This window comes from Pithys albifrons, chromosome Z (genome assembly GCF_047495875.1).
Source record: "Pithys albifrons albifrons isolate INPA30051 chromosome Z, PitAlb_v1, whole genome shotgun sequence".
Taxonomy (NCBI): domain Eukaryota; kingdom Metazoa; phylum Chordata; class Aves; order Passeriformes; family Thamnophilidae; genus Pithys; species Pithys albifrons.
Genome location: NC_092497.1, coordinates 22,855,493 through 22,873,931, shown reverse-complemented (window position 1 = coordinate 22,873,931; position 18,439 = coordinate 22,855,493). Strand labels below are relative to the sequence as shown.

General features: G+C 37.9%; 1 protein-coding gene across 2 annotated transcripts in view; it reads left to right on the top strand.

Annotated features, from left to right (window-relative positions):
* The window catches only part of ADAMTS6 (ADAM metallopeptidase with thrombospondin type 1 motif 6), a 145,794-nt gene that overhangs the window by 49,662 nt on the left and 77,693 nt on the right, over positions 1–18,439 (top strand). For both annotated transcript variants that reach the window (XM_071580628.1, XM_071580627.1), the window contains exons 7-8: positions 5,288–5,331; positions 8,922–9,027. In XM_071580628.1, the coding sequence (XP_071436729.1) occupies positions 5,288–5,331; positions 8,922–9,027 (150 nt within the window). The remainder of the gene's footprint in view (positions 1–5,287; positions 5,332–8,921; positions 9,028–18,439) is intronic.

The following is an 18,439-nucleotide window of genomic DNA, read 5'->3' as shown; positions in this document are numbered from 1 at the left end:
TCTAAAATGTATATAATGCTAATATTCATATATGTTTCCAATCCTGTTTCAGGTATATTTCTATCTCAGTGTTAATTTGATGCAATTATTCTTTTCTGGCATACTGGACATTTTCAGTAACGTACTGCTAGTAATGGCAGTGTTTTGTAGAGACTCTTTTCAGTTCATGGGCCATTTTGCATAATGAGACTGGTGAGAAGGACAATGTCATCCTTTAATATTTAAATACTTGTTAACATGTATGAAGAAATAATTGATTTTGCCTTTGTATCTACTACTGTTAATGCCACCACTAGAGCAACTTTTTGAATTGTAATATATTTTAAAAGCCCTTGAGGTGCAAATCAAGGTGTCAGAAAGGCTACAGTGTAGTGGTGCAATGCAGGCAAAGTTCCTGATATTAATCTGATTTAAAGGAAAACTTAAAAAGTGACTTTAACAGGAAAGAGCTCTGCTGTAACAGGCAGACTCAACTTTGCATATAATGGCATAAAAACATCCTCCAGATAGATGCTGAAATATGTTTTTTCAAGATTGCAGAGGAATTAACTTAGTGCTGAAGACATTAGAAGAAAAATCAATTAAATACTGTGGTATAATCTCCATCTCTGAAGTATCCTAAGCCACAGAGCTGGGGCTTCTATCAGAGAAGCTGTGAGTCTGAGCTATCCTGTTTCTTTGCAAACACTCTCAAATTGCTGTGGAGGGAAAGACAGATGAACTGGATAACCCAGTACAGTTGTTCTCAAGTTATGCTGTAAACAGTTCTTAATGTGAGATTTAATAGCTTTTAACGAATAGCATTTTATCTCCCCTAGCTTGTAGAATAAGTTATTTACATTTTTATGCCAGGGTGGGTGGAGGTATGATTGAATCATTGTGGTGCTTTCTAGTAATCAAACCTGTGATATTTTTATATTTCTTTCTTTTTTATTTGTTTCAATTTTTAATCTGGGAATACAGTTGCTTACATAGAACTCTGTGTGAACTACAAAGTTGCACAATCACTTGCATTAGGCCTGCAAGTTGACAATTTGCAGGGGTCAGGAAGAATCCTCTCTCCTTTCCCTGCAATGTACCAGGACAGGCATGTCTGTGTTCCCCTGAGGTGCCTGGGATTGGCTGTAGCTGCAAATAAATTAACCTGACAAGTTTTAACAATGCTTACAATATTCACAGAGAATTTATCTTTCTTTTCTGTTTGACTTAAGTGTCCTACTCAAATGCTCAGGGTCATGCTAGCCATCAGATTTGCAAGGGAAAGGGGATTTTTCTTCAAGTTAAGAGTTGCAGATAACTGAGGCTTCTTCAAGAGATAGTCTGTAGCTTACACCTACACTGTACATTAAATAAACATATCAATGACTTTTTTCTTGCACTGAGGAGCACTGGCACAGATCTCATGTCCATACTACTAAGCTGACTTCTCTAGATAAAACTAGTATTGTATGTTTTGCTTCGTAGTAATTGTGTATGGCCATCTCTACAAATTTTCATGGGAGGTTAGTTGAGATTAGTGGTTGTCATGGGCCAAATCTGTGCAAAGGACTTTAAAAAAAATTTTTGATGGACTTTTGAAACAGCTTGATAATGCAGATAATAGAATTTCAGTCCAGTATGATTGCTTTCACTTTTTAATACAGTGATGTAGATGTATATTTTATCATAGTGCCTGCTTGTATCCTGCAAAAAACAGGCTAGAAAGTTTTGCTTTTAAAGTGCCTTGGATGGCACACTAACTTCCTGTTTGATCCACGGCATGACAGCAGCGTATTGCTACTCCAATTGTGGACCATCCTTTTGAGCTCATAATGGTCTGTCTCTGTGGTTTCCTTCTGTCTGACAGTGGCAGCTGTGCATTCATTTCCTACCTGTTTGGTGGAGCTCTTCAGCAGTCCTGCAGGCATGCCCAGAAGTCCCAGATCTCTTGCACATCTGCCTCATAAAATGCCTTCTGATTTGTTCAGGTCAGGAATGGCCACGTAATCACCAGTATTCTCTCCTACCTCTTTGTCATTCCACTTCCCCAGTGTCGTACCATTTCAAGGACATTGCACCCACTTTATTAGGAGGTGTGAGATCTCTTCTGGCTTGGGCAGAGGATTTTCTTGCCTGTCTCAAAATAATCATGCTGGCATCTCATCTTGAGGGGTTTTTTGCAATATACATATCTGTCTTCTTGCATTCACACTTTTTGTGGTTGTCCCTCTTATAAAATCTGTCAATGATTCAAATAAGATTTTTGCATAACTCTTGTGACTGTTCTTATAATTTTTAATGTTTGATTGGGATAATTGTTGGCCTAAGAATCTACCTTTGATTGTCTTTAGGTCCTGAAGTATTTACTAAGGTGCCAGTGACTATCTTAATTTTGTGCGGTTTTTTTGGGAGTGGACTTTTTTTTTTTAATAGCAATTAGAGCTATGCAGTCTTATGGGGAGTCATGATGATTTGTCATTTCAGGATTTCTTGCCTTAAAGTTACTATCTGTTAAGTATTAAATCTGTAGTCTTCTGCATTTTGGAACCCAGTATCTGTGGGCTAAGTGGATTCCTTAGTCTATAACTTCCTTGTGAGGGGAAGAGGAGGGGCAGGCTCCGATCTCTTCTCTGTGGTGACCAGTGACAGCACTTAGGGAATGACCTGAAGTTGTGTCAGAGGAGGTTTAGGTTTGATATCAGGAAAAGGTTCTTCACTCAGAGAGTGGTTGGGCACTGAATAGGCTCCCAAGGGAGTGACCACGGCACCCAGCCTGGCAGTTTGAGAAGTGTTTGGGCAACCCTCTCAGGCTGTGACTGTTGGATCCTGTGCAGGGCCAGGAGCTGGACTTGATGATTCCATGTGAATCCCTTTCAACTCAGTGTATTCTATGATTCTGTGGTCCTGTGATTAATAAAGTTAGAAGAGGTGATGTCAAAGCCAAAAAATGACAAGTTAGTCTGATTTGGTTAAATTATACGGAGAAACAAATGATGAAAGCAAGCAATTTGACACATAAAAATGATATAAGCTTCCAAACAAATCATGACCAGAAACCCTTCATATAAAAGGAAATATATTGAAAAATGGAGCTTGAAGATAATGTAGATAAAGTAAATCTTTTGACATAGAAAATTTAGAGGTTTTTTTGTGTTAACTGAGGCCTTGGAGAATGTATGAATGCTCTTTACAGGAAATTATTATCTAAAAATGTGAATATTTAATGAAACCATAATCAGAACATACTACTCCTCAGGTACGTGCTGGCAAAAATAATTAGTTCTTAGTTTTATTATCTAATTTAATTTTCATTGTCATCATATTTTGTTTAAAATGTTAGCCTATGCATAATGAAGAACACACATTTCCTAGCATAAATTGAAGGATACCATGGTCTTTGTTGTTAAATATAACAGAAACATGAGACTTAGTTCCCATCATTCTCTCCTATAACAGTTCTTTGAGAAAATGAAATGAAGGTGAGGAGTAAGTTCAGATTCATTCCTGTATAAGAGTAAGCTGAATCAGGCCATAAGCACAAGTTTTCATCTCTGCTGAAGTCAGTGACAGTATTTTACTAGAGTTCAGTGAGACTGGCTTTATTATCAAACATCCATTTTACTTAAGGGTGCATGCCTTTAATTGTTCTTTCCTACTACCTTTGGATACTAAAAAACATTAGAAGATCAATACTTCCTGTGTATTTCAAAGACTTCCTTCTGTTCAATTCTCAGCTGCCTTCTGAAGAATTTAGCTAGGGTTTTGTCAGTAAATAAGACAGACCTATCTACTTTCTTTGAGGAACAAGTTTTTCTTGAACTTCAATACGATTAGGTTCATGCATTGTCCTCAATATAGAAATAAGAAGTCTGCTTCCTTCAATATGTAAGAGGCAGAAAATGCCCAGTGAAAATCCTTCTTTTGCTCTGTATCTTTATCATCTTAAAACTTTATGATGTACAAAACCTGATTCTATTGCAAGAGGTTTTTTATAAGAATGCTGACTTGATTTCTTTCCCCTCCCCCAAACAGTAAATGGGAAATCAGTGAGAGTTTGAACCACCTTGATGAGATTAGTACATAGAACATTTAAGTTCAAAGTTATAGCTTAATCCCACAAACTGCTCCACACTCAGTACCTTTTAAAAATCATAGGAATTCCATGTGGTCACAGCAGTCTACATGCATATTGAGTTTACTGGATTTGTTCCAAATTGTTAGCTTCATTATTTTGTCCGTGGATTTGGCTTGCAGACAGACTGTAACTCTTTTAGCAGTGAAAGGTATAGATCTGGTCAGAGTCCTATGTGATAACAGTCCTTAAGTTATTTTTAACAGAAATGACTGGTGACCTGAGGCTGGTAACTATTTTTTAAAGCATAAAGATGGTATCTTTTTGTATTTTCTCTCACTCTCCTTTCAAAAGAGTAGAAATTATTCTGAAAGGTACTGCAAGGAAATCAATATAAATCCTTGGAAATAAGTGGCATTGTAGGAATGTCCTTGTATCACCATCTATACAATAGGATTGCATATTCAAAATATGAAGATATAATTAATGAACAACTGCTGCATGACCACTGGAAAACTGTGCCACAGAAAACATTTTAATTCCATTGTTAGCTCCAGATACTTACATAGTAACTACGTAAAAACTCATTTAGCTTCTGTATTTGAAAGATTTTTTCTACAATGATGAAAATTATCCTTTAAAGACATTTTTTAGCTTTTTGCAAAAATGTTTTCCATTTTAGTATTTTATCATATCCTCTAAGATGTACAATAATCACTGGAAGATAATGAGAAGGTAATCATTATGGCAGTTCATAATATTGTTTAAAAAAATGGTACAATAAATGAGAGTTACAGTTTTTAATTAGAATCAGAGTCTAAGTAGTAGAGGTTACAATTAGTATTGTTTAGTTGGTAAGTGTGAGACTGTAAGAGGCTTCCAATTATGTTAAAAAACTGAAAGTTAAGTGTTATGAATCAGTAGCAGTCTATGCTGCTCTAACTTCCTAACAGAGTGGTAGACTGCTTTATGGAGCTGGTGATTACAAAGATCCACTTTACCCATTTTTTTCTGGCTGGCAGGTGTCCCACTGGCCCGAGGCCAGCAGCTCTGAGTGTAGGGCAGCTTGTGGTTTGCACCACAGTGTAGAAAATGCCAACACCAGCTGGCTGCACATAATTAAACTGATTGAGGTCTGACAGCTTGGGCCATGACGCAGACATGTGATAAATATACAAACTATCTTACAATCCTGATTCACTGACATATTTTATCTACTTTTTTTCTCCTTAACAGATATGATATATGCACTTATAAAAACAAGCCTTGTGGCACACTAGGTAAGTATATAAAGAGAAATTTCAGCTTTCATTTGCTGTTTTGTTGCTTTCTACTTACTCAGTAAGTTACTTACTTAGTCACTGTTGAGTTAGTGACTGATTAGATCTTTTTAAGTTTGTGCTTTTGAAATCTTTCAGTTTTATAAACCTGAACAATAAAACATAATTTAGGTGGGTTTTAGCTTGACACATTGCTAGAAGTTTGAATTATGTGAGCTGCTGCTGCTATGTATTTCGTCTCTGGCAGATGTAGATCTGATAAAACCTAGCAGATGACTCAATTGTTCTTCTTACAGAGGAGAACTTGCTGTTTATTTCCACCTAACCTGTCTCCAGAATCTAGTTTAAAAATGCAAGTAAAAATCCTCAGGAAAATTAAAAAGCAACCAAACCCCCACAAACCTTACAGAAGAAACAGACTTTGAGGTTTACACTGTTGTTCTTTTTTAGACAGGGAGTGTGGCTTCATATCTTCCTTTCACAGACTTAGGAAAAACCAGCACAGTGATGGAAATTACAGTAACATTGAAATGCCTTAAAACAATGCTTTGAAAATGGAGAAGCACACCTTATGTTAATGGTGGAGAGATACTGTTCTTTCCTTACCTAAGTTTGTCACCATAAGTTATTTACTACAGTAAATAACTGTATTTGTTAGCTATAACCATAGGTAGTTGCCTTCAATAGTGCTTTAATATATAAAAGGAACATTATTCAAAGACCAGTGTAACTTTTGGTTTTGTTTTCGTTTTTTTCAATTTGCATCCTTTCAAAAGGCTCTTTCTTGTAGGTCATTAAAGATAAAATTCTCATTCAGATTATTAATACTCATAATATTTCTCAGTCAGAGTTCATGATTGTATTTGCTTTGTCTTTCCCTTTGTTACTGTATGCTTGATAGCCTTAACTCACGTTGATTTTTCTACAGGTCTCTCAAATCAACACAATGGTTCTGGCAGAGGGATATAGTTTATATGGGGAAAGATACCAGAATTTTGCCTGCTGTGAATGTAAACAAAATCCACAGCATGCTTTAGTAAAAGGCAAATGATGATGCCGAATTTCTAAATGTAGCTGATTTTGTTTGTTCTTGGAAGTGACAAAACTGAGGACTGTCTACACCAATGTCTTAGGATTGGCTTTGCAAGTGTTAAAAGAAGAAAGGTTGAAAGAGCATACATTCTTGCATGAACTATTTGATATTTTTGCATGATGCTTTTAACACAGATCATTAGCGTACTAGTTCTTACTGTACCAGATTTTGGCATAAAGGCAAATTTTGCTTCACTTGAATCCATCGTAACAGAGGATAGACTCTGGCAAATGTTTTATTAAACAAAAGGCTTAATTTTTAAAAAAACAACCCTAAAAATAAGAGTCACATATGGTATTAGTTCCAACTCAATGTTATAGGAGTCTTGGCAACAAAACCATGACAATTTTTTTGCATTACAGGCATTGAATTGGAGAAGAGGTCCTCTCTTGCAAGGCATTTGATATGCTCAAGTCCCACTGACCTCCAGTAACTAAAGTCAGGCATATATTTAAGGAGTCTATGAACAAAAGCCTCAGAGAGGTCTCAAAAAGTCAAATGAAACCTGAATAATTGGTATTATAGGAAGAAATAGAAGTAAAGATCTTTGTGTGGCTTAGACATCTGCATCCTATTTCACTTTCCTGAAGCAGGGAATCTTTCATGGAACCTCTAGAAAAGATAGACTTCAGATGTCTTTGTAATACATCTGTGGCTCCAGTGAAGGCCAATTCTTTTTTAAAATCTGAACCATAGACTAAGTTCTTAACTTAATCTCTGTCACTTTCTGCAAGCATGGTATGGTCCTGTAAGATTGCTGAATGAAGTGCTCAGTTAAAAGATCTGAAGATGGAGATGATTTTATCATTGTAGTATGGTGGACTTTACAGGGGAACATGACAGTTGTATATATGTATTGCCATGTTGTGTTCAGAATTTCCTTAATTAGAATTAACATAGGTGAACTGTAATTATTGTATTTTCTGCAGGTTTCACACTGCAAAAAATACGCTGATTTTTCTCCATGGATAATCTGCTTTCTTTTGATGTTTTATGCTGTCTTCAGTGGGTGTGTCTACAGCAATGATTTGTTTATAGCAGTAGAACTGTTTTGATGCAAATTCTCCAGACACACATTGTCACTTTTTTCCCAAGTTAGTTTGGTTAACAGAATAGTTTTGGTGTGCATAACTAGATTTGTTTGGGAGAAACCCTAAATCAGAACACATACCCCCCAAATGTTCTGTATGTGCCTGTGGGAGACAAAGATCACCCACAGGTTGTTTCCTCATGATACCCCTGTAATATTTTTCCCTTTAGGATGCTTTGCACTACATGTATAGTGATTATGTTCAGCCTATAGGATTCAACTACTCCAAAGCAGAGTGTCCAGCCTACACAAAAAGATACAGGAAGAGCCTCAATATCACTGCTTCACTGTGCTGACCCAGTCCTTTGGCTCCAAATTACTTGCTAATGTGAACACAGCCAGGAATCACTTGTCATCTTATTAGTTGCTTAGTGTTAGTCCAAATAGAATAATTTGAAGTGCCTGCTCATATAAAGAGTATGCTTTTTTTTCTTCCCTGCTCCCTGCCCCATTCTCTTCATTCCCCAACCAAAGTTACAGCTTTTCCAGTTTTTTGTTTTGGTGTTGGGAGTTTGGTGGTGGTGGGGCTGGTGGTTTTTGTTTGGTTTGTTGTTTTTTTTTTTTGTTTGGTTTGGTTTGTAATGTAGTTAACTGAGCAGGTAATTTCCTTAAAGGAAGGTTTACTGCTTGTTTTAGATAAGAAACACTAGGGAGGAATACATTAAATAAATCCAATGTTCAGAGCTTTCTTTAGTGGCACTAAATTATGACTGCAGTATGTATGTAATAATGTGTTGCTGAAGAATGTGCAAGATATAGAAAAGCCATAATCCATAAATGCCAGTGGCTTTCTCTCTCTAAAGAAAGTTTTTAAAAGTGCTTATAACACAATAAAGTTTAAATTCCAGAAGATGATGGGTGATAAATGGAAAAGACTTCCATGGTTAAGTGAATGCTTGTTATTAACATGTCTCCTCTCTCTTCACTGATGCATTGAGTTTTGTTTTTTTAATTTTTTTAGCATACCATGTGAGGTTTTTCATAGCTAAAAAAGTTGCTTGTATGTTTTTATGAACCCACTAAACTTAAACAGATTTCTTTAGAAAAATAATGTGGATACATTTTGCTTTCTTCAGATTCAAGAATGTTAAAATAGAAATGCTTTCTTGAATTCCCTCTCCTGGCTCAAGTTACTAGGTGGTCCCAAGTTACCAGAAGTAAAATTTATAAATCTAACCCCTAGTCTAGACATTTTCCAGCACTGACTGCAGTTCAAAAAATATTAATGTCTAGCCGGCAAAGTAAAATTCCCCCCAGTGATTTTGTAAATGACTAGAAAGTTAACCTTTTGCCAACTACTCCTTCTGTGTATAGAAGTTATTAAAAAGAATCCAGGCATTTATAACTAGGGCTTTTAAGACTGAAACACCTTGGCATGACCCTTTGTGTCTCCTTCTGTTTATTCAGGCTTGGCCTCTGTGGCTGGAATGTGTGAGCCTGAAAGGAGCTGCAGCATTAATGAAGACATTGGCCTAGGTTCAGCTTTTACCATTGCACATGAGATTGGTCACAAGTGAGTGAGTTTAAAAAAAGAATATATTTTAATGTATCGCCTTTTAATATTAGTTTAATAATAGATATTATTTTTCTTCCTGCACCATCTCTATTCTGGTACTCCATGTTTCTGTATGTAATGTTAATGAGTGACAATGCATTTTATTTAGTATATATTACCAGGGGCTTTAAATTTAAAACTGAAGACTCATTGTTTACTCTTTGATTTCAGATTCCAGCAAAATCTGTCTTTCAGAGATTTGACTCACAACCTTCCTACTCTGTTTCATATTTTAAAATATTTGGCTTTGAAAATTTTCTTTCCCCTCTTACTTTTGTTTACCTTTTTTTATTAAACAAAAGTGGGTAATATTTTTTGCTTTTTATTATTGTCTTTAATACAGTTAAAACTATTAAAACATTGATTCTGTTGATGATATTCATATACTTTTAGTCCTCTTTCACTCAAGCAAGAAGCATACAAAACTGACATAGAGTAGTCATAGCATCACTTGCTGCATTTAAAGCATCAGCATGTAATTTTAAACAGCATGTTGTTATTACACTGATAAAATCTGAGTACTGTTTGGTCTAGAAATATTTCAGGCCTTCCCTGAAAAGACAGCATTGTTAGTACATTGTGATGACTCTAGAAAGACTGGGCACCTTCTTTTGTCAGGAGATTTCTTTCTTTGTTTACATGGATTGACCAACACTGAGTTATGGATGATGGACTTTTCCAGTTACTAGCTGAGCTGATGGAACTGTTAAAAATTACAGCGCAGCCTGAAATGGAAGCTAGCAATCTGCTGATCAAAAAAAAAGGAGTTGGAAGTAAACAGTTGTTGCTAGCCTACCTATTGTGTGAGATAAATACTGGGCAGCTAGGTTCTCATTTATATGATGTCTGAAAAAACCACGGTAGTGTAAATGAATTTTAGAAGTCAAAAGCAGTTCAATACCACATGTAACTCCCTTAATTTCCTTTCTTCCTTCTTTTCCCTTACTTGCATGGGCTGATTGCAATGGGATGAAGTTCAACAAGGCCAAGTGCCGGGTCCTGCACTTTGGCCACAACAACCCCATGCGGCGCTACAGGCTGGGCACAGAGTGGCTGCAGAGCAGCCAGGCAGAAAGGGACCTGGGGGTACTAATTGACAGGAAGCTCAACATGAGCCAACAGTGTGCCCAGGTGGCCAAGAAGGCCAATGGGATCCTGTCCTGTATCAAAAATAGCATGGCCAGCAGGACCAGGGCAGTGATCCTTCCCCTGTACTCTGCGTTGGTGAGACCACACCTTGAGTACTGTGTTCAGTTCTGGGCCCCTCAGTTCAGGAAAGGATATTGAGGTGCTGGAGCGGGTCCAGAGAAGAGCAACAAGGCTGGTGAAGGGACTGGAGCATAGGTCCTATGGGGAGAGGCTGAGGGAGCTGGTGTTGTTTAGCCTGGAGAAGAGGAGGCTCAGAGGTGACCTCATCACTGTCTAGAACTACCTGAAGGGAAGTTCTAGCCAGGTGGGGGCTGGTCTCTTCTCCCAGGCACTCAGCAATAGGACAAGGGGGCACGGGCTTAAGCTCTGCTAGGGGAAATTTAAGTTGGATATCAGAAAAAAATTCTTTCCAGAGAGAGTAATCAGGCATTGGAATGGCCTGCCCAGAGAGGTGGTGGATTCACCATCCCTGGAGATTTTTAAACTGAGATTGGACGTGACACTGAGTGCCATGGTCTAGTAAATGGACCGGAGTTGGACCAAGGGTTGGACTCGATGATCTCGGAGGTCTTTTCCAACCCAATCGATTCTATGATTCTATGAAAAAGATAGGATAAGAGAAAATATATTTCTATTGTTGAGGAAAGAGCTCCTCCAATCACTAGGCACTTGTAGTTCTGAAATGTCTGTAAATAATATCTCATTAGGGGACCTAACTGTGAATTTGTCACATGTTTAACAGAAAACCAATATTCCATTACAGTAGTTACATTCGAATTTGTATGTCATACGGCTACATTCACTGATAATCTTACTAATCGGAGAATAGTTAATTGTTGAAAAGAACTTCTGGAGATCATCCTAGTCCAACCTCTCTGGCAAGGCAGAGTCATGGGGAGGAGGAGGTTCCACAGGAACACATCCAGGTGGGTTTTGAATGTCTTCAGAGAGGGAGACTCCACAACCTACTTGGGCAGCCTGTTCCAGTGCTCTGCCACCCTCAGTGTAAAGAAGTTCTTCCTCATGTTGAGGTAGGACTTCTTGTGTTTTAGTTTGTAGCCATTATTCCTTGTCCTGTAACTGGGCAGCAAGTCTGGCACCATCCTTTTTTCACCATCCTTTGAGATACTTGTGTATGTTTTATGGTTGTTGTTTCAGAGATACGTGAAAATAATTTAATATATGCAGCTATTTTATTGTGCAAAGTTGGCGTGATGACAAAAATTGATATGAAGAGCTTAGAGTGGTTAGAATCTGGAAAAAAAAATACAGTGAAAGGATATACCCAGTGATCACATGAATGATTTTAGCTGTGTTTTCTGTGTTCCGTATCCTTTGAATTCTTATACATAAAATCTTTTAAAATTCTAAAATCTTAGCCCTTTGAGGCTTTCAGCTAATTCCATAACTGGCATGATATGTCAAATGCTGGATTGAAAAGAAGGAGAAATCATATTTGTTTAGCTTTTATCCAGTGCATTGTGATTAAAAAAAGTTGCACCGCAAACTTGGTGTTGAAAATTAACATGCCACGTAGGTATGTTCAGTAAAAGTTGGGAAGAATATGTGGGCATCAGGTCTTCAAGTTCTACCGTGTTTTGTGGTAGCCATCCATCACCTGTCATTCTATCCATACTGTGACTGAATGCCTCTAGGACTATACCAAAGTAATTATTTCCTCTCAACTTCCTAGTTTGAAGGCATATGTGAATAAAATTTTTTTTCAGAGAGCCTTGCAAACATTTTTCTTTGGCCGTGCCTCTTTTCAGACTTGGGAATAGAAAATGAAGTTCATTATCAAATGAAAAATACAAGTATTTAAGGGGTCATGTCTACACTGAATATGTAACATACAACAAAAAAGCACTCAGTTACAGGGAAACACAGTATGCGTCAGGTTGGAATGGACCACAGTGGGTCATCTGGTCCATACTCCCTGCTCACATTGCACAGGATTGCATTCAGGTGGTTCCTGAATAGCTCCAGTGAGGGAGACTCCACATCTTCTCTGGGCAATCTGTTCCATTGCTTAGTCACCCACACAGTAAAAACTTCATATTCCGGTGAAACTTCATGTACATCGTTTTCTGTCCGTTGCTTCTTGTCCTATTGCTCAACACCACCAAGAAGAGCCTGGCTCCATCCTCTTGACACCCTCACTTCAAATACTTAGATACATTGATGAGGTCCCCTCTCAATCATCTCTTCTGGAGGCTGAACAGGCCCAGCTCCTTCAGCCGTTCCTCAGAAGGGAGATGCTCCCATCCCTTCATCATCTCTGTAGCCCTCTGCTGGACCTGCTCCAGGAGCTCTATGTCTCTCATGTCCTGAGGAGCCCAGAACTGAACACAGCACTCCAGGTCAGGCCTCACTAGTGCTGAGTAGAGGAGCAGACTCAGCTTCCTCAACCTGCGGGCAATGCTCTTCTTAATGCACCCCAGGATCCCATTGGCCTTCCTGGCCATAAGGACACACTGCTGGCTCATGGACAGCTTGTTGCCCACCAGGACCCCTCAGGTCCTTTTCCACAGAGCTGCTTTCCAGCAGGTCAGCCCCCAGCCTGTGCTGGTGCAGGGGGTTATTCCTCCCCAGGTGCAGGACCCTGCACTTGCCCTTGTTGAATTTCAGGCAGTTCTTCCCTGCCCTTCTCTACAACCTGTCAAGGTCCCTCTGAAGGGCTGTACAGACCTCTGGGCTATCAGCCACTCCTCCCAGCTTTGTGTTGTCACTTTTTGAGGAAGCATCTGACCCTTCATCCAAGTGATTGATGAATATACGTGTAAAAAAAATACATGTGGTCAGGAATAGAAGTAAAAAAAACCCAAAAAACAAAACAGACACACAAAAAGACCACCAAACACCCCCCTCTCCTCCCAAACCCCTATAAATATTTAACAGAAAGTATGACTGACCATTATAATTACACTCAGACTATCCATCTCTTTAAATTTTCAAGAAGAAATGCTTTTCTGGCTAGCATTCCAATTAGATTGGAATGGGAGAATTGCACTGTGAAAGTTCATGATTTATTAATTCCATAGTTGCTATGGAATACCAAGATTTAAAAAAAATGTTGAACTGAGGATGAAAATTCTCATGTGATTAATAGAGAACAGTTATGGTAATGCATGTATTTTGATAGATTATTCACAGTTTCTCCAAAATTCGATTTGTAAACTACCCTTATGGCTCAACTTTTTGTTAGTCTCTAGTAGTTTATTAAATTATAGAGTGATGAGAAGTCATTAGATCTTTCAGTATGACTTTCTGCATATCATAGTGTATTAAAATTAACTCATTTAACCTTGTATTGATCCAAATAAATTCCATTTGGTTGAAGAATATTGTCCAGTAAAGTACTTCTTGAAAATTAGAGAGATGGATAGTCTGAGTGTGATTGTAATAGGTCAGTCATCCTTTTTGTTAAATATTCGTAGTCTTGTAAAAATATTCTTTTGGCTTCCGTTCCTTACCATTTGTAGTTTTTATATGTGTATAACCCAGTTTTGGTACTGTTAAGCTGTGTGCAATTGAGACTCATAACCAGCTGGTTTTTTCATTGAAATGGTGGTACACTGTGATTAATTATTTCTTTCCTGAGGGCATAAACAGTGGAGAAACTAATGCTTTATGGTTGATTCTCCCTAGTTGTGGTTCAGAGAACAGTTTTGTATACTCTTAATACTACTGTGAATCAGATAAAATTCTGAGTTGGCCCCTTATCCTTCAAAATAGTTTCTCTAGAAAACAGATTTTTGATATCTGTGATACAGAATGCCTACTTTCCTACCATTGTACATTTCACACCAGAGATGCTTAAGATTTCTGGTAGACAAAAAACACGAACAGTAATTTCTGATATCAGGAGTGAGAATTGACTGTATATCCCCTAAACTGTCAGTTTGACTTTTTGCTGAGGGAAGGAACTATTTGCAGACCTGCTCATGCCTTTATGCCCAGACAAGTTAAACGATTTAAGATCCAGTCCCATTTTCTGTTTTCCTGACAGTTGAGTTATGTGGCTTTCTGCTCTATGCTGTTATATTCTAAAATACCTTGCCCCACATATGCTCTACAGGATGGCAAGGATAAGGAATTCCAGATTCCACTGAAAGAGGTATATTACTAAAAGATAGACATTTTGTGCCATTAATTGTTACAGTTCTGTGGACAACTCAGCTGATATTTGGAAGGTAAATAACAAAGTGAACTAGAACAAATAAAAGTGGGCAAGCAAAGGAAATGTCAAAACATAAGGATAGTAGACTAGGCGTAGGACAGAGTGTTGTCCATCAAACTTGGGGTAAGAAAAGAATTTACTAATGACAGACAGCCATTGGGGGCTGTGTGGAAGGAGCAGATAGCGAAGACTGGTGACTAAAGTAATTTCTGAGAAGTCAGAATTGCCTGGACTTATAGAAGATGCAATGAATTTAAATTCACAGGAGCTGGACAGTTATATCTTGATAGAGAAAGATGCAAGAAACATTAAGAACATAGATTATAGTCCAACTGACTAAATTGTCTTCAAGATGAAGAACAGCAATATATTTCAAGCATATGTTCAGTTCTGAATTAGTTCATACAGCCAAAATGTGCCCGCGGTTCTAGACTTCTTAAGAAGTCTCTTTCTAGCTTGTATGCAAAGTAGAGAAATATCTTAAATGCCCCACTTGCCATATGAGAAAGTTCGTCTTCAGTGCTGGAGTAAAATTTCTAATCTACAGGTACTTTCATAAACTGCTAGTCTTTTCCTCATTCTTCAGTGATCGGTGAACTTCATGTTTAATCAGTGCATTGCGTTTGCATGGCCCCATTTTGGTAGCAGAGGGGACTATAGGGATGTCTTCTGTGAGAAGCTGCCAGAAGCTTCCTCAGTGTCCAAAGGGGCAATGCCTGCTAGATCTGAGACAGACCCCCTGCTTGCCAAGGCCAACCCCATCAGCAACAGTGTTAATACCTCTGGGATAATGTATGTTAGAAAGGGTGTAAAAAACCTGCTGCACAGCAACTAGGGGAGTCAAGGGAGAATATGTGAGGGAAACAACCCTGCAGGCAGTTGAAGGGGAGGGAGAGGAGGTGCTGCAGGAACCAGAGCAGAGATTCCTTGCAGCCTGTGCGGAAGACAGTGGTAAGGCAGGCTGTCCCCCAGCAGCCCATGAAGGTCCACAGGGAAGCTGATAAATCCACCTGCAGACCATGGAGGACCTCATGCTGGAGCAGGTGGTTGCCTGGAGAGAGGCTGTAACACCATGGGAAGCCCTTGCTGGAGCATGTTTGCTGTCAGGACTTGCGACCCTGTGGGGGACCCACACTGGAGCAGCCTGTGCCTGAAAGACTATAGTGTGTGGAAGGAACTCACATGAGAGCAGTTCATGAAGAACTGCAGCCCATGGAAAGGACTTGCATGGAATAGTTTTGTGAACTGTCTCCTGTGGGTGGGACTGCGTGCCAGAGCAGGGGAAAAGTGTAAGGTTGAAGGAGCAGCAGTGGTGTGTGATAAACTGACTATAATGCCCATTTCCCATTTAGGAGTAACTTTTAGCCTGGAAAGAAGGAATGGGTAGGGGGAAAATTGTTTTAAGATTTCATTTTTGTTTCTCATTCTCCTACTCTGATTTGATTGGTAATAAAATTCAGCTAATTTCATCAAGTTGGATCTGTTTTGCACTTGATGGTAATTGGTGACTGATCTCTCCCTATCTCTGTCTCGACCCACAAACCTTTCCTCATCTTTTCTTGTGCAGCTGAGGAAGGGAGGGGTGGGCACCTGGCATCCAGCCAGGGTCAGCCCACCACAATCAGTCACACCTCAGCTGCTTTGCAAAATCTGTGTTTTAGTGAGATGTTTTCTAGAAGAAGTGTGTGTCAAGGAATGTATTGGTTGTACAGCTGGAAGGGAAATTCTCTAGTCTGAGGTATTAGGAACACATATACCAAATCCATAATGGGTTTTTTAAAAACAGTTGAAACACAGCTAGGAAGAATTGTACTAACACCAGCTCCTGTCAGGTCTCCGGTGAACACCACCTCCTGTCAGCTCTCCAGCTGATGCTGTCATCATTGTTTTGTCTATGATGATGATGCCTTCCATCTTCAACTACAGCAGGGCTGACAGACTGTCTCAAATTTACAGTGTATGTAAACCTCAATAGCAACCAGAACATTTTTAAATTATTCCTGCTAGGTGCCTAGGATTGACTGAGAACAATGCCTCAAATTTTCAGAAACAGTGTAATGAACATTTTTAGTTTAAAAAAACAAAACATAACCAACCCAACCAAAAAAACCTGAACAAAAATGTGTCCAGTTTTTGACTGGATAAGCCACATAAAACTATAATTAATTATCTTCTCACCTTCTCACTCCCTCATTCTTCACCCCCTGCCCCAGTCTTTTTTGTTGGAAGAACACTGGTTTTTGCTTGCCTTATATAGCAAGTATTAAAAAGTTTTCATTGGGACTTCAATTTTAATGATGTGCATATAAAATGAAATGTCATAAACATAAGGCAAACCCCTCAATTTTGTGACATGTTTATGTTTAAAATATGAAAAAATCTATATCTCGATATCTCTGAAATATTATTTGAAGTTTAAAATTTACAATACTAAAATAATTTTTATAACATTAAAGCATTCTTATCAAGGAAAACTAATGTAGTAACACTCCACAGGTCTTAACAAAAGGGCAAGAAAAATAAATGGAGGTGAAGTGGAAGGTTATTGTAACATTCGAGGCATCTTGAAGTTCCAAAAGAAGCCTTACTTGATGTTATTCATGTGGCAGGGATGTGGGATAACTATGGCAGTGTAATCCAGAAGTTTATGCAGTACTTTTTTCCTAGGCACCTAGCAGCAATAATGTCTGTGGAAGTGTGTCATTTTCCCCATAACAAAGTTCAGATTTCTTAGTAAGCTACATTTTTTTTTTTTGTAAATTAGAAATTGCTGTGCTTTTAAGAACCTAATGCATTATTTAATCTAAATGATGCTCATATATAAAAATTGTATTTGTTGGGGTGTTTGGTCATCAGCTGTAACTCACAGAAGAATGATACTTAGGAAATAAATGGGAAAAATGTTAGGATAGAAGTTGCTAAAATCGTGTTTAATTTCATGATGGATATGCTTGTTATAAAACTACATTATGGAATTAGTTTGTTTCCCAAGTTTTCAGGGAACTAAAAAGTTTCACCAAAGTCAAAGTTTAAAACTGTGAATTACTTCAGAATAAAGGATTAGGGGTGCTCCAAATCACAGAGTGATCTCCAAATGCAGGAAACTAGCAGTGAAGATTAAAATCCGAGTTAAGACATGAAAATGGAAAGTGAAGTGACTAATTAACCTTAATTCCTCCCTTGAGGAATATTCAATGTTAACCGGTTTCAATAAATACTATAAATGTTTGGAATCCTAAATGATAATAAATTGATTTTTCAAGACATTTTTTTTTATTATTCTTCCCTTTGTAATGTCAGCTAAAGTTGAGTTGCAATTTGCATGCTTTTAAGAACCCATAACATGCTTTTATGACACTGACTAGAAATATATGGAGAGCTATATAGAAAGAGGAATATTTGGGAAAAACATTTATAAAAATGAAGAAAAACTGCTGACCTTTATTATTGAAGACATAAAAAACCTGATGGTTCTATATTCTCCAAAACTTAAGATAATATTGTAACAATTGACATGTTTCACTACTAGTAGACACTAGAGTAATTAATGAAATCACTGTGTACATCCACACCGAATTTGTGCTTTGTTCCACATAATTCCACATAGTTCATAATTCTAGTTCTCATTCTATTCCCTCCTTGTATATGTTCTGTGGTCACTAAAAAAAGGCATATTAAGCCATGGCTGTGCTTGCAGATGTAGGGAAGCTGACAGTTTTCTTAATTTTTCAGTGTAGGCAGTAAATAGGTATTCTAGGCTACATAGAGATTTAAATGACACTTTTTGAAAAATTATGAAAATAAAAGCTACATACTACTACAACACATTACTGCATAATCTATGAAAAAGTTGTATCTAATACAATAAATTGTCAATTTCTCCAAGCAAATTATGTTTCACTCTTTAGGTCTTCTATCACGTACAAGAATACTTGTTCAAACATGCCTTCCATCTTCAGACTCTAGTAGAGGTTTACTGTTGGAAATTTCTAAAGTATTCTGCACTGGTGCACTTTATGGCCCTTCCATGCTCTTTACTTC